Here is a 13,786-nt window from a genome sequence, read left to right on the forward strand (position 1 = left end):
CTGTGTGGTTGCGGGGAGATTAGGTCTGCACGTGACATCGTCGGGCTGCAGCCGGCTGCAATTACGGTCTTCAATAAAGCTATTGTCATCATAGGCATTAGTAATTGGTGCTTCCTTAGGTACCGACGGCATAGTTGATGTTTCAATTTGATAGGAAATTGACGATATCCCTTAGTAAAATCTATGGTGTTGCGTCGAGGGGCAACTTGCAGGTAGCGGAAGGTACCTTGTCAATGACGCGGCCAAGTGGGGCTCGTGACCTGCTGTAGTCTTAGCACAGCAGAGGAGATAAGTTCTAAGCCGAGAAAATGTTAACCGTAAGGAGGCGCTAGCCAGTTTAGTCCATAACCCAGCCGCCTAGCGCCACCAACTCGGCCTATTTTTAGCCTATTTTAGCCTTACCGGTATGACTTGGTATACCGGTAATACCATGGTATTGAGATTTCTTCAAACCATACCAAGTCTTGGCGGTACATACCATACCAATACCAACTCATACCAGACCATTCCGATCACTGCATGAGAGTGGCGTCATTGACAGCCAAAACCACGAACTGAAAGATGGCTCAAGGCTGCAAAAGTGGACGAGGCTCAAGGCCTCGGATGTATACATCTGGCTTGGAATCCTGATATATATTGGACTCCACAAGGAAACTAGGATCGAGGACCATTGGAAAACCTCTTCGCTTGGGGACCAGCGTCCTACCTACTCCATCATCAAGTTTATGACCTACAATAAGTTTCAGCTTCTTCACCGCCACCTCCGACCCTTTGACCACACTAAATTCGTACCTGATGAACGCTTCCCTGAAGTATTCCAGTGCGCACAACCGTGGTCTGACCATATACAATACGTATCAACGCAGCTCTTAGAGCCGGGCTCTCATCTCGCTGTGGATGAGGGCATGATCCAATATGAGGGGAGACCTCACCAGAAAACCACCGTACAGAACAAGCCGATCAACACGGGGTTCAAGGTTTGGGTTGTAGCCCAAAAGGGCTTCTTTTTGCGGTGGATTTGGCACCAGCCCGGTCTAAAATACGGCCCTGTAGGCGTTGAACCTACTAAGAAGAGGAGGAGTGGAGTGGGAAGAGGAAGAGGCAGAGGCAGAGGCAGAGGAGGCAGAGGCAGGCCGGCGAGGCCGAGGGAGGTTGAGGAGGTTAAGGAGGTTATAGAGGTTATAGAGGTTATGACCGAAAGGGATAAGGTCATCCCTCTGAACTCGACTCAGAGCGTGGTTATTTCCCTTATCAATATGCTGCCGCCGGCCGTATACCACGTCTTTATGGATAACCTCTTCTCGTCGTCCGACCTCTTCCTCTCCCTTCGTCAGCACGGCCACGGGGCTACAGGCACAGCCCGTGCTAACTGCGGTATCTATAAAGACCTCGCAGTCTCAAAAAACAAGGATAAGTTAGGGAAATCAGGCTACGAGTTTAATGAGATCCGGGTCATACCAACAGCTGATAATCAGGTAAGTAACTAAGATGGAATTATATATGATTCCCTTACTAAGTTCTCTCTTCGTCCTAGGTCAACCAAATCGCGTGGAAGGATAATGCCCTCGTGTTGTTTCTGTCGACCGTTTTTAAGGGGAACGAGAGAATTGAGTGTAAGAGGAAGAAGCCGTCAACAGACCACATCCGGGCACGGCCGATACAGCGTTTCTTTGGTGATGAGACCGTCAAGCTAATTAGCATTCCTACAGTTGCCGCTGAGTACAATAATGAGATGAATCATGTAGATCGAGGCGACCAATTGAGGTCATATCACAGCTATGATCACCCTGTCCGCCGGGGCGCTTGGCAGGCCCTAACTTGGCACTTCCTCTTAGAGGTTATCCTTGTGAATAGCTATATTCTTCAGCTTCACGGGCAGCCAAGTTGGAAGAGATATACGAGTCAGGTTGAGTGGCGTGAGCGGCTTTATAATGATATCTTCAAGGCTTTCCACCATGACAGTCAGTCGCGGCAAAGGTTTCGAGCTGGGGACGAATTTACGCCTGTTCAACAGCACAATTACGTCTCAAGAGGGAAAAAATCAGACTGCATTCCTTGTCAGGGCCTTCGGGTTGGGGAGGTTAGGTCAAAAAGCCAAAAAAGGAAGCCCTTAGCAGGTGTGAGCGGCAACAGAAGGAGGCCAAGGCGGCCGCGGCAGTCATGGAAAGGATGCGACAAGTGCGATGTAGCGATTTGTAACTCGAAGGATTGTTGGGACTTCTACCATAGGCTAATTTAGGTGGGGAGGAGAAGTACCTTTTTTTGCGCCATTTTAATTGGGTCGACCCCCCTGTCGTGACCGCGTTGGAGGTTTATGACAGTCGATGGGGTAGTCTGTTGAAATGAGCATGTTATATTTTTTTGAAGAAGAAGAAAGATTGGTGTTAACCACCGGAAACTATTGACAAGAAGACATCCACATCCTCGCCACCAATGGATCGGAATAGCCATTGATCCATTAAACAATGGATCTCAACACTCCCACTCGAGCCATTGGTGCGAGATGTTTCTGCGTAACAGAGTGTGGCCTCATTAAAACCTCAAAAACACCTTCGTGGGTGAAAAACAGGAAAGAGCTTCTATTACCACACCTGTGTTAGATTGTTCGGTCACTGGGGCCTTAGCACCCCAGGTCTCCCGAATTGTTTGATAGATAAATTTGTGAGACGAACAGCCTCGAATTCTCTGGTCACTGGAGCCTTAGCACCCCAGATCTCCCAGGTAGTTTGATGTTTGGATGAAGTCTTGGAATCTTCGATCACTGGGGCCTTAGCACCCCAGATCTCCCACTTCATCACGGACAGATGGTTTTGATGTTTGGATGAAGCCTTGGAATCTTCGATCACTGGGGCCTTAACACCCCAGATCTCCCACTTCATCCTAGGTTTGACGTTTGTTTGATGTTTGATGTTTGAATGAAGCCTTGGAATCTTCGATCACTGGAGCCTTAGCACTCCAGATCTCCCACTTCATTCTAGGTTTATATTTTCCGAAATAAATGTAGAGGACATTGATACTATCCTTTGTTGATATTGACGGCTGACTACGATAGTCGAACTGTCTTGCTTTCTTTGGCCGGATCCGATTGAGCAGGTTCCGTTGTATGTCTCGTAGGACTGTGGTTGTTAAGGCTGAAGAAGCCAATCCAGCGGCGTGCGCTGCGTTTTTTGTGTTTTTGTGCTTTTGTGTTTTTGTGTTTTGTAGTTTTGTAGTTTTGTAGTTTTGTAGTTTTGTAGTTTTGTAGTTTTGTAGTTTTGTAGTTTTGTAGTTTTGTAGTTTTGTAGTTTTGTAGTTTTGTAGTTTTGTAGTTTTGTAGTTTTGTAGTTTTGTAGTTTTGTAGTTTTGCAGCTCGGCCATGTGCACCTGCAATGGGATTCTTTTGCAATTGGATCCTGTGTGATCCGTTTCTGAATGAAATGGCTCTTGTATGTACGTATTGAGCGTTCAGTTATAGCTGGAATTGTTGTAGAATTGTTATAAGAAGTCGGGGAATTCCGAGCTGAGGACCTGTGGGTTGCTTGGAGGCTCGATGAATGAGATAGACTGTTGGGCACCCATTTTCTCCCACTTGGGGCATGATGAAAAGGGATAAAAGAAAAGAGAAATCGTGTGAACTTGATATAATAGACTTTCGACGCCGCTGCTTCCAAATCCCAAGTCAGTTTGTTGGTAGGTCACTTGGTTGTCGAGAGATCGCGGAGTGTCAGTTGGCCAGGTGTTCCCGGCCACCTCCTTTTCTCATGACCCATACTTGCGTGACCAACAGCGAATCATGGGTTGGAGAGGCCCAGCGCGTTGCGAAACACGATAAACCGGTCTTTTGGGAGAGCTTTCGTAAGTCCGTCTGCGATTTGTTGCTCGGTTGGGACATATTGGAGTTCAACATCTCCATCCGAGACTCGTTCTCGAACGTAATGCCATTGAAGATCAATGTGCTTAGTCCTGGCGTGGAACTGTGGATTTTTGGCCATTGCAATTGCCCCTTGGTTGTCCCCGTAGAGGATAGTTGTTTGAAGGTCTCCATGTTTGTGTTGGGTCAGAAGTTCGCGCAGCAACCCTCGTAGCCAGATCGCTTCTTTGGTGCATTGTGTTTGCCCCATGTATTCCGCTTCGCAGGATGATAGTGCGACCGCTGATTGTCATTTGGAGCTCCAACTGATGGCGCCTGTGCCGACGTTGAAGACATAACCAGCCGTTGATCGTCTGGTGTCGTGGTCGCCAGCCCAGTCTGAGTCGGTGTACCCAACTAACGGTCTGAGTGGTCCGCTGAAAACGAGTTCCAAGTCGATCGTTCCTCGCAAATACCTCATGATGCGCTTGACGGCTTGGACGTGTTCGTTGGTTGGGTTTCCCAGATATCGGCTGCAGAGAGAGACGGCAAATGCGATGTCTGGGCGAGTACCAAGCATGGCGTACATAAGTGACCCAATTGCTTTTGCGTACCATAGTTTCGTCGTTTTAGAAGCTCTGTATTCGTCTGGGACAGGTTGGAATTTTGACGTGCTCAGGGGAGTTGTGACTGGCTTGCTCTCCCACATGTCAAATTCCCGTAGGACCTTCTCGACATATGCTCGTTGGGAGAGGAAGATGGCCTTGTTGCGTCTGTCTCTCCGGACGGACATTCCCAGATAGTACTGACACGGGCCAAGGTCAGTCATTTCGAATTTCTCGCTCAAGGCGGCTTTGATTTGGCGGATTTCTTCCTTATCGGGACCAACGATTAGGAGATCATCCACGTAGACGGCGATGTAGGTTGTGCCACGGATGAAGACGCCAACGTCGGCGTTGAGTGGTTTGAAGCCGAGGGTTTCCAGGAAATCAGATAAAGTCTGGTACCAGATTCGGGGAGATTGTTTGAGGCCGTAGAGAGCTTTCCGCAGTCGGAAGACTCTGCCTGACTTGTCGTCGAAACCCTGTGGCTGAGTCACGTAGATTTCTTCTTTGACGCCGCCGTAAAGGAAGGCAGTTTTGACATCCATCTGTTCCAGTTCAAGGTCTAGGGCCGCAGCGATAGCGAAGATCATTTTATAGCTCATCGGCTTGACCACGGAGGCAAACGTTTCGTGGTAGTCGATTCCCTCTTTTTGTTCGAAGCCTCTGACGACGAAGCGAGCTTTGAATCTGGTAATCTCGCCATCCTTTCCCCGTTTGAGCTTATACACCCATTTGCCTTGGAGCGTATGTTTTCCTGGAGGCAGGCTGACTGGTATGAAGGTCCCGTTTCTCGTTAAGGAGTCGATTTCGTCAATCATGGCTTGCATCCATTGTTCGCTATGAGGCGAGTTCATTGCTTCGGCAAAGGTTTTGGGTTCGGTCGGTTCAAGGTTGTTGGCGATCATAGCCAGGTGAATGGCGATCATGGTGAAGCGCCACTGGTTTTGTTGGGCTGATGGGTCTTGTTGAGCTAGGACTGTGTATCTTGATGGAATTTGTCCTCGGGTTTCCCGTACTGGAAAACGTTGTTGGGGATGACCGTCGGCTGTTTCCGCAACGACTTGGTGTTCGTCGACTGCACCGTCGGAGCTTTGTGTTCTTTCTGGAGTCCCCAGTTCCACATGGAAGCCTGGCTCGTCTTGATTCAGTTGATAGGATTGGCTGGGGGCTGACTGTATCTCTTCGTCTGTTCTGATGTTTTCAGTTAGGGGTATAGTTGGAAGAGATGGTGTGAGATCCATCCGTTTTGCGTTGGGTTCGTCAGTTGGTTGCTCGGATGCAATTCGTTTTCTCAGCAGGGATTTCTCATCGAACACGACGTTATTCGCAAAGAATATTCTTCCATCGTCGTCGACTAAGACGTAGTTTGTGCTCCCTTGATAGCCGAGGAGTCGGCAGGGGACTGTCTTGTCGTCCATCTTCTTCCGTTTGGCTGAAGGCATCTTTGCAAAGCCTCGGCTGCCGATAACTCGGAGATGGGAGAGATCCGGCACTTCCTTTGTGCCATGCTTCATAAGGTGTGATTTGACGCCCCGAGGCTGGTGAGAGGTTTCGTACGTATGCCATGGCTTTGAGGACGTATGGCCAGAATTTCTTTTCCAGTCCTGAATGGATGAGAGTCGCTGTGAGCTTCTCGAGTAGGACACGGTTTGCTACTTCGGCCACCCCGTTTTGTTCGTGCTGCTCGGTAGCAGAAAAGATCATCTCAATCATCTTGTTTTCGCAGTAGAGAGTGATTGCATCAGCTTGGTTTTCTCCCCCTCGATCGAGGCGGAGGTAACGGCAGCGACGGGTTGGTGTCTCGGCTTGTTCCAGAAGTTGTCGAAGGCAGTTGCCAAATTCGGACTTTTGCCTGATTGGGAAGACCCAGGTCATTTTGGTGAAATCGTCTATGAAGCAGGCCCAGTATCTATGGCCGTCGATGCCTTCGTCTGGGAAGGGGCCAGCGATATCGCCATGCAGGCTCTCCAGTGGTCTTGTTCCTTTTCGAATGCATCCGCGGTGAGGCCTTTCCTTCATGCGCCCTTTTACGCACGCTTCACAGACGTTGGAGTCAGATAGAGGAGTGATGCCTGTGGACATCTTCATGAGTAAATGCACGTTCTGTTCTCCCAAATGGCCGAGTCGGTCATGCCAGATCTGCAGTTTGGGGTCGCTGACAGAGTATGCGGCCATGGCAGTGTGCAGTTGTTGGTCGTCCTCGTCGATCACGTACAGACCAAATTTCCTAGTGGCGCTGAGGATGACTTTACCGTGGCTTGTAATGACGGCTCGTCCTTTTCGAAATAAAATAGTTGCTCCATCTTCCTCGAGGGCTGAGACCGAGACAAGGTTGCAGTGAGCGTCTGGGACGTAAAGTGCCTTATGAAAGATCGTTGTTCCTTTGGCACTGTTCCGTATGGTTCTGAGGGTGTATGTGCCTTGCCCCGCGGGCATAATGGCCGAGCCAGCTATGCCGTTGATGGCAGAGCCGGTGAATTTCTCGAGTGACGTAAAGTTCTGTCGACGGCAGAACGTGTGGGAGGAGGCGCCACTGTCCAATACGTGAATTCGCTCGAGCAGCCCGGACGGCTCTGATGCAGCCAGGCCAAACTGGTGTTGAAAGGATAGAAGGGCCGTGTTTAAGAAGGCGACGGCGGCAGTGTGATCCTCGTCGAGTTGCAGTGACGAGGTGTTCTCCTTTCTCTTCTCAACCTTGGCTTCTCGTCGTCCACTCCGAAGTGCTCGTTTTCTTCTGAACTCCTCAAGAAGGTCGGGGTGTAGGCCAAAACATCCGGCCTTGGTATGACCTGGTTTGTTGCAGTGGCCGCACGTCTGAGCCACTCGGTCTTTGCCAGGACCACGCATTCTAGCCAGCAGAGCTGTTTGTGTCTTGGCCTTTTCTCGCTGTTGAATGCTCATCTCCTCTTGCTCTGCGGCGGCAAGGGCGATTTCGAATGTGACAGCAGGTTTGATTACTTCTCCGTTGGAGCCTCGCTCGGGTAGCAAATTGTGGTTTTGGTAGAAAGCAGTGAGGAACACTTCGTATTCGGGGCCAAGTCCGGTTAGGAACTTATTGATGAATTGAGGCGTGCCGATTTTGCATGTCTCGTCTAGTTGCAAGAGTTCAGATTGAGCTTCTCGTAGCCGTTCCGCGAAGTTCATGACTCCCGAGCATTGGTCTAGGGTGAGGCAGTTGTATCGTCGATCGAGTTCTTGGAAAACCGCACTTCCCTTTGGTTTGAAGCGCTTCTCAAGCTCATCGAACATCTCCGTGACGGTCTCCTTGTCTTTTACCTGCTCCCTGGCGTTGTATCCAAGTCGATTGAGGACGGCTCCGCACGCGCGTTCCTGCTTGGAGAGCCAGTTGTCGATCTTTTCGACGATCGCGGCGCTGGTGCCGGTGGGTTTGTCCTTGTTTCGTTTGAATAAGTCCCCGTATCCCGACATTGTGAGATGGTCCTTCATTTCTCGGCTCCAGTTGATCCATCCGGCTGTTGATTCTAGCTTCGGGATGTTGACTAGGTTGCCAAGTGTTCCTGTCGGTTCCTTCGAGGCCGACATGCTTAGGGATGAATTCCTTGATGGCTGGACGAGAGAAGACGTAGGAAGAGTGTGAGGTAGGCTCAGGTGAATCTTCCCTTTTCAGCGTAGCGATGTCTCTTGCGAGCGCGAGGCTGGAATTCTGATCGTTGTCGATGGTATCGGCAACGGGTACGTCGGAACTCCCACTGGATGTAACGTGGGTTTCTTCTGGTTCTGATGAGGCAATTGAGGCAGCTTCAGGGTCCCAAATGCTGGTTGAACTTGCGTCTGAAAGCGAGTCGTCGGTGTCGAAGTGGATTGCCCTAGGACCTGTTGGAAGGACTGAGGGTTCACTTAGATCGTAGGATGTCGCATATCACCGCCAGGTTCGTGCGACCGATGTGAAACGCGGCTCGTACCTTGGGTCGTGTATCCGGTTTCATCCGGTTTCACATGCGGTTTCACGTCCGGCTTGTCGCATCAAGTACTCCAGTCCTAGAGAGGACCACTCGAAGATGTAAGGTCTCAAAGGTCCTGTGCAATCCATCAACAGAATTCGACAGCGGAGCGTTCGTCAAAGTCAGCGACACGATGAGGAAAATGTTGCTTGTGGAGGAAACAAAACAAGGTCGGTTTCTAGAGCGGTCTAGCTCTCAAATTATGGTCGTGTGAGGCCATCATGAGGCCGGGTCTCGAGTAAAACCTTTGCGCAAGGATTTTGGTCGAGAGGCTGGTGACGGATGAGGCCGGGAGGTGTGCAAAATCAAGCACTTGATTCCTAAATAAGGCGGCTAGCAGTATTCTGTGAAAATTCGGGTATGGTGTGATGAGTATCTTTAACGCAGTGGAAGGAGGCGGTTAGACCTCGAGTTATATTGGAAATCATGATTAGGAGGAAACTCAGCTGTAAGGTGGCTTTTCCGGGCTCATAACCTGTTGAAATGAGCATGTTATATTTTTTTGAAGAAGAAGAAGATTGGTGTTAACCACCGGAAACTATTGACAAGAAGACATCCACATCCTCGCCACCAATGGATCGGAATAGCCATTGATCCGTTAAACAATGGATCTCAACATAGTCAACGGATCCGCCCCAACCGAAGAGGCCTTCAAATCTCCCAGGAAGGCCTTCATCAATGAGCGCTTCACCCGTATGTTTCTCCAGCAAGGATGTCACACCCGAAACCCCGATCCTGCCGCCCAACCTAATGACTTGTTCTTGAATGGCGCCTCATCACCGCTTCCGGGCATGGAATCGTCTCCAGAGAAGAGCGGCCCGGACGAGACGGTCACGAAGCCTACCGAGAAGCCCGCTCCTTCAGTCAGGCCAGTCAAGAATCTCTGGGTCAAGGAACAGTCGCAGCGCTTTATCCTCAATCCCGATGTCCCAGGAGGTCACGAGCACCACTTTGGGTCTAGTCGGAGACAGGAGAAGCTATCCGATATGTGGAGGAGCATTTTCGGCAAGAAGCAGGAGGCCCCAGATCACGGTCTGCCGCTTGTATCCGACTTGGTTGCCTCCCTGAAACAGGGCGCCGGCGATAGAAAGGGCGGCCCCAGTGTGACGTCGGCCATGGTGGAGAAGTATGGCAAGTGTCAGGAGGTGGTTGGTCGTGGCGCCTTCGGCGTCGTGAGGATATCCCGTAAGAAGCTGGGCGGCAGCGGAGACAAGCTCTTCACCGTCAAGGAGTTACGCCGACGACCCGAGGAGACAGAGAAGGGGTACAGCAAGCGCCTGACCGCAGAATTCTGGATCTCATCGTCCCTTCGCCACCCCAACGTCGTCTACACCCTCGACCTCCTTCAGGACGCCAAGGGTGACTACTGCGAGGTGATGGAGTTCTGCACTGGCGGTGACCTATGCGCCCTCATTGAATCCAGCGATAAACTGGAGGCTCAAGAAGCCGACTGCTTTTTCAAGCAGATGATGCGCGGTGTCGAGTACCTGCATGCGATGGGTGTTGCGCACCGCGACCTGAAGCCCGAGAATCTCTTATTGACTAACCGCGCCGCCCTCAAGATTACCGACTTCGGCAATAGCGAGTGTATCCGAATGGCCTGGGAGACTGATGCTCATATGGTTTCTGGCCTATGCGGCTCTGTACCCTATATCGCCCCTGAGGAATACATGGACAAGGAGTTTGATGCCAGAGCCGTCGACGTTTGGGCCTGCGGTGTCGTCTACATGGCCATGCGAACTGGCCGGCACCCGTGGCGCCTAGCTAAGAAAGACGAGGACGAGGTTTACGCCCGATATCTACAAGGGCGTCGTCACGAGGAGGGCTATGGCCCCATTGAATCTCTACATCGTGTACCTACACATCCTGGCTACATAATAAAGAACTCTCACGGGACTAACTTATCATACAGGCTCGTTGTCGAAACGTTATATACTCGGTCTTGGACCCTCACCCTACCCGCCGTTTGACGGCCGCTCAGGTCCTCAAGTCTGAGTGGGTTCGTGAAATTCAGCTTTGCAAGGCTGGCGAAGATGGCCTTTAAGATGCCTCCCGCTGTAGAGCAGGGGCTCTTTCAATTGTCGGACTGAAAAGAGCTAGCGCATCCGGCCAAGGCATGTTGATGACCTACAAGGTGGCATGGGAGAATCGTAATATTGATCGAAAGGCGAACCCTTATGTCGAGGTATACTGTCTTTTCCTTTGAGGAAATTATGCTTTAGCACATCTCGCGCACGAAATCAAATCAGTTGTGAGTAGCCAGGTTGCAATAGCGAATTGAAGGGCCTCGAGAATATTCTCAAACACTCACGAAAGGTCGTTGTGCTGACTGGCGGTGGCATCAGCCCGGCTGCCGTAGTGTTGGCGGCGTTGGAGATCAGCCTAACATCAACACTTTCATCATCATCATCCACAACATCGTCTCAGCCGCATAGATTCACAAGGTCTAGCCTACACATCAATACCACTCACAACGACCCACCCTCTTCTACACCACATGCCAAATGTACACCAACTCTATCGCTTTCGCTCTCGCTCTCGCTCCCTCCGTCTATCTCTCCTGCACCGACGTCAGTCTCGACGGCGATGGCATCCCCCGGGAATACAACTCCAACTGTGATGCCGTTGTCGACGTGACCTGGGCTTGTGACACCTACCTCTGGGGTGACTGGGACGGCGGTGAGGACCGTCGTGTCTGCACTAACGACTCTTTTGATGTTGGGCGCGCCCCTGCTCTTTGCGCTGGCTGCATTCGCCAGAACCGCAGGGTCGACGCCCATGGAACCGGCAGCGAGCCCTCCGGGGAATGACGATGCTGCCAGTTTCGGGACAAGGGGGTCAAAGTGTTGAAATGAGCATATTGTGTTGTATTAAAGAAGAAGAAAGACTGGTGTTAACCACCGGAAACTATTGACAAGAAGACATCCACATCCTCGCCACCAATGGATCGGAATAGCCATTGATCCATTAAACAATGGATCTCAACACAAAGCTACCCTCTTCAGTTTGCTGCATGATCAAACCCTTGATCCCTTTGGACGAAAGGAAAAGATAAGGATGAGGAATGGGCCTATTCGGACATCTTTTATTTCAAACAACATCCATCCGGACCAGGGAACTATTAGAGGCGGATTCCACCGGGACCGTGGTAGTCTTCTTGTCATCCTCGCAGTTCCAAGAGTAGCTTCCAGTCTCCGCATAGCGAGCTACCCTAGACCTTCGCAAGCCAAAACCCAAGCGGCTAACAACTCCCCTGGAAAAATTCTTCCTTCCCCGCAGCTGTTAGCAGTTTGCTTTGGTGGCTTTGCTGATGCTCATTTTGAAGCCGAGTTCTCGTCTTCAGCCCAAGCTACGAAATCCGGCCCTAACTTGGAAGACCTCGTCACCTCAAGGGGGGAAAAGCTTCCATTCCCTCTGGTTCTTGCTATTCTAACATTTCCTACACTGCCGAATCTGAAAATATAGCCAAGATTCATTAAGCGCCCAAGCAGCCTCGAGCATCATCACCAGCCCAATTCCCCAAAGAGGACTGTACAAATTTCCACACGCGCGGATGACCATGCGACGAAGGAGAGCCGAGCAACCGCATCTGGGCTACCTATCAACCGAAGGCGAACAGCCGCGGGACAGCAAAATCCGTCGCAAGCGACATGCCTTTGGCGACCCCTGGAGGCTGAGCAGCTCCGGCCTACGGTGAGCTGAAGAGGAGGGGACTTGGGGCCTCAGGCCCACACCTCCCACGCACGTGGCCGGAGGTCGACAAGCGTCATCCGTTTGAGGCATCCCGAGGCCTCCAACAGGATGTTTCTTGTCGGAGGAGGCGTGGAGGCTGTGCCCACCGTCGTCAGATCTCCCTCGCCGAGAAGTCATTAGCCTTGTTTCCCCCTCGAGGTGGGTCGAAACAAGCTTTGCTTGGCATTTAAGCATCGTATTAGTCCAAAGCGGAAATCCAATCTCCTCAGTGGGGCGCCAGGGATTCGATCCAATCATAGAGGATCAACCTGAGGGTACCTCGTTCGTCAACTATTACCGGCGTCAGTGGCAGGTCTCTGCACGCTAAGGTCATAACAGAGTGTGGCTGATTCACGGGGCGAGTGGTCCTAAAAGGTCCCAAATACTGGGCCGGTACTAACCTGCTGGAGGACTTATCCCCAATGGGGAGATACAGAGGTACCATCCTTGCTATTGGCCAGACAAGAGAAGTTCACCGAGAGCCTGGCGGCAGGCGCGTGGGAAAATAAATGGCTCACTTCATAAATTTGAGAGTCGGCCTCCACCCCTTTTCCCTCCTCAACTTTTCTTCTCGTCGCTCTCTCCTTCTCGCCGCCTATTCAAATCTTTATCCCCTAAAATAGCTGCCTTGCCGGGACTCTGGGTCCATAGCATCCGTCATCATGTGGCACCCCCCGATCAATTTTCTGACATTGCATTGTGATGCTACCCACTTCGGGCACGGTTGTCGTGATATTGATGGCTGATGCTGGATTTGCCTAGATGCATACATTATCCTGATGGGTTTGCTCGCCCTGCCAATTCTCTACCCCTATGGCAATCTCAAAGCGATCGATGCCTACTTTTTCGGCGCCAGCGCGTCGACCGAGTCTGGCCTGAATACGTACGTTCCTCGCAAAAATTCGTCCCTAAGTGCCCGTCTGCCTCGTCGCTGACTTCTGGCATAGTGTTGATGTCAAGGAACTCAAGACCTACCAGCAGCTCTATCTCTACTTCATCCCCATTTTTACCAATCTCGGCTTCATTAATATCATAGTTGTCGTCGTGCGCCTGTTCTGGTTCGATAGACATTTGAAACGACTTGGTGAGTTGAGATTGAGTCTGACGCCGACGGTGGTGTGTGACACCATGTGCGGGCCTGGCTGACCTTGGAAATGGCTCTCAGCGCCTCAACTACAACGACGCGCTGCTGTTGATGCTGATATAGAAGACGGCCCGGATGAACTGGATAAAATCCCGGGGACCAACACCAAGATCCCTACCGCTGTGGCCAGCGGGAATGATGCTACAACGACTGGCGAGGCCGGTGACCAATCTCCGGCGGCTGGTCCGGATGGTGACGGACGCGTCGTGCGACCTACGACCATCGCGTTTGACCTTTCTACAGAACTGCCCAAGGATAACTCTACACTGTACATCCCGGCGCCCCGGGATCGTGATCGTGGTAAGAACACCCCCTTCATAGCCCACGCTCTACGATATGACACGCTGACCAAACAAAAGGGCACCCCATTGTCGCCAAGACCGGGAACGAGGACTATGACACTGACGAGAACGACCACGGCATGCTTCCCAACCCCAAGACTACCCCCGACAAAGGCTAACGTATTTTTTTTTATAAAGAGAACGGTGTCAAGGCAGTGTCCAGCTCGACCTCT

General features: G+C 51.2%; 4 protein-coding genes across 4 annotated transcripts; 3 read left to right on the forward strand and 1 right to left on the reverse strand.

Moving 5' to 3' along the window:
• Positions 1–4,139: 4,139 nt before the first annotated feature.
• Positions 4,140–7,863, reverse strand: MRS44_018097 (uncharacterized protein; the record flags this gene model as incomplete). The annotated part of the gene is made up of 2 exons (XM_065616299.1): positions 4,140–5,942; positions 5,992–7,863. 2 exons carry the CDS (start codon positions 7,861–7,863, stop codon positions 4,140–4,142), a joined length of 3,675 nt encoding a protein of 1,224 aa, XP_065472371.1.
• A 1,138-nt stretch (positions 7,864–9,001) lies between these two features.
• On the forward strand, positions 9,002–10,440 carry MRS44_018098 (uncharacterized protein; the record flags this gene model as incomplete). The annotated part of the gene is made up of 2 exons (XM_065616300.1): positions 9,002–10,249; positions 10,309–10,440. The coding sequence occupies 2 exons, from the start codon at positions 9,002–9,004 to the stop codon at positions 10,438–10,440; spliced, it is 1,380 nt and encodes a 459-aa protein (XP_065472372.1).
• Positions 10,441–10,900: 460 nt separating this feature from the next.
• MRS44_018099 (uncharacterized protein) lies at positions 10,901–11,206 on the forward strand (the record flags this gene model as incomplete). Its single annotated transcript, XM_065616301.1, has 1 exon — positions 10,901–11,206. The coding sequence occupies one exon, from the start codon at positions 10,901–10,903 to the stop codon at positions 11,204–11,206; it is 306 nt and encodes a 101-aa protein (XP_065472373.1).
• Positions 11,207–12,907: 1,701 nt separating this feature from the next.
• MRS44_018100 (uncharacterized protein) lies at positions 12,908–13,732 on the forward strand (the record flags this gene model as incomplete). The annotated part of the gene is made up of 4 exons (XM_065616302.1): positions 12,908–13,011; positions 13,076–13,212; positions 13,294–13,572; positions 13,632–13,732. 4 exons carry the CDS (start codon positions 12,908–12,910, stop codon positions 13,730–13,732), a joined length of 621 nt encoding a protein of 206 aa, XP_065472374.1.
• Between the last annotated feature and the right edge of the window lie 54 nt (positions 13,733–13,786).

This window comes from Fusarium solani (assembly GCF_023522795.1).
Source record: "Fusarium solani strain SB1 chromosome Unknown bctg00000015, whole genome shotgun sequence".
Classification (NCBI taxonomy): Eukaryota; Fungi; Ascomycota; class Sordariomycetes; order Hypocreales; family Nectriaceae; genus Fusarium; species Fusarium solani.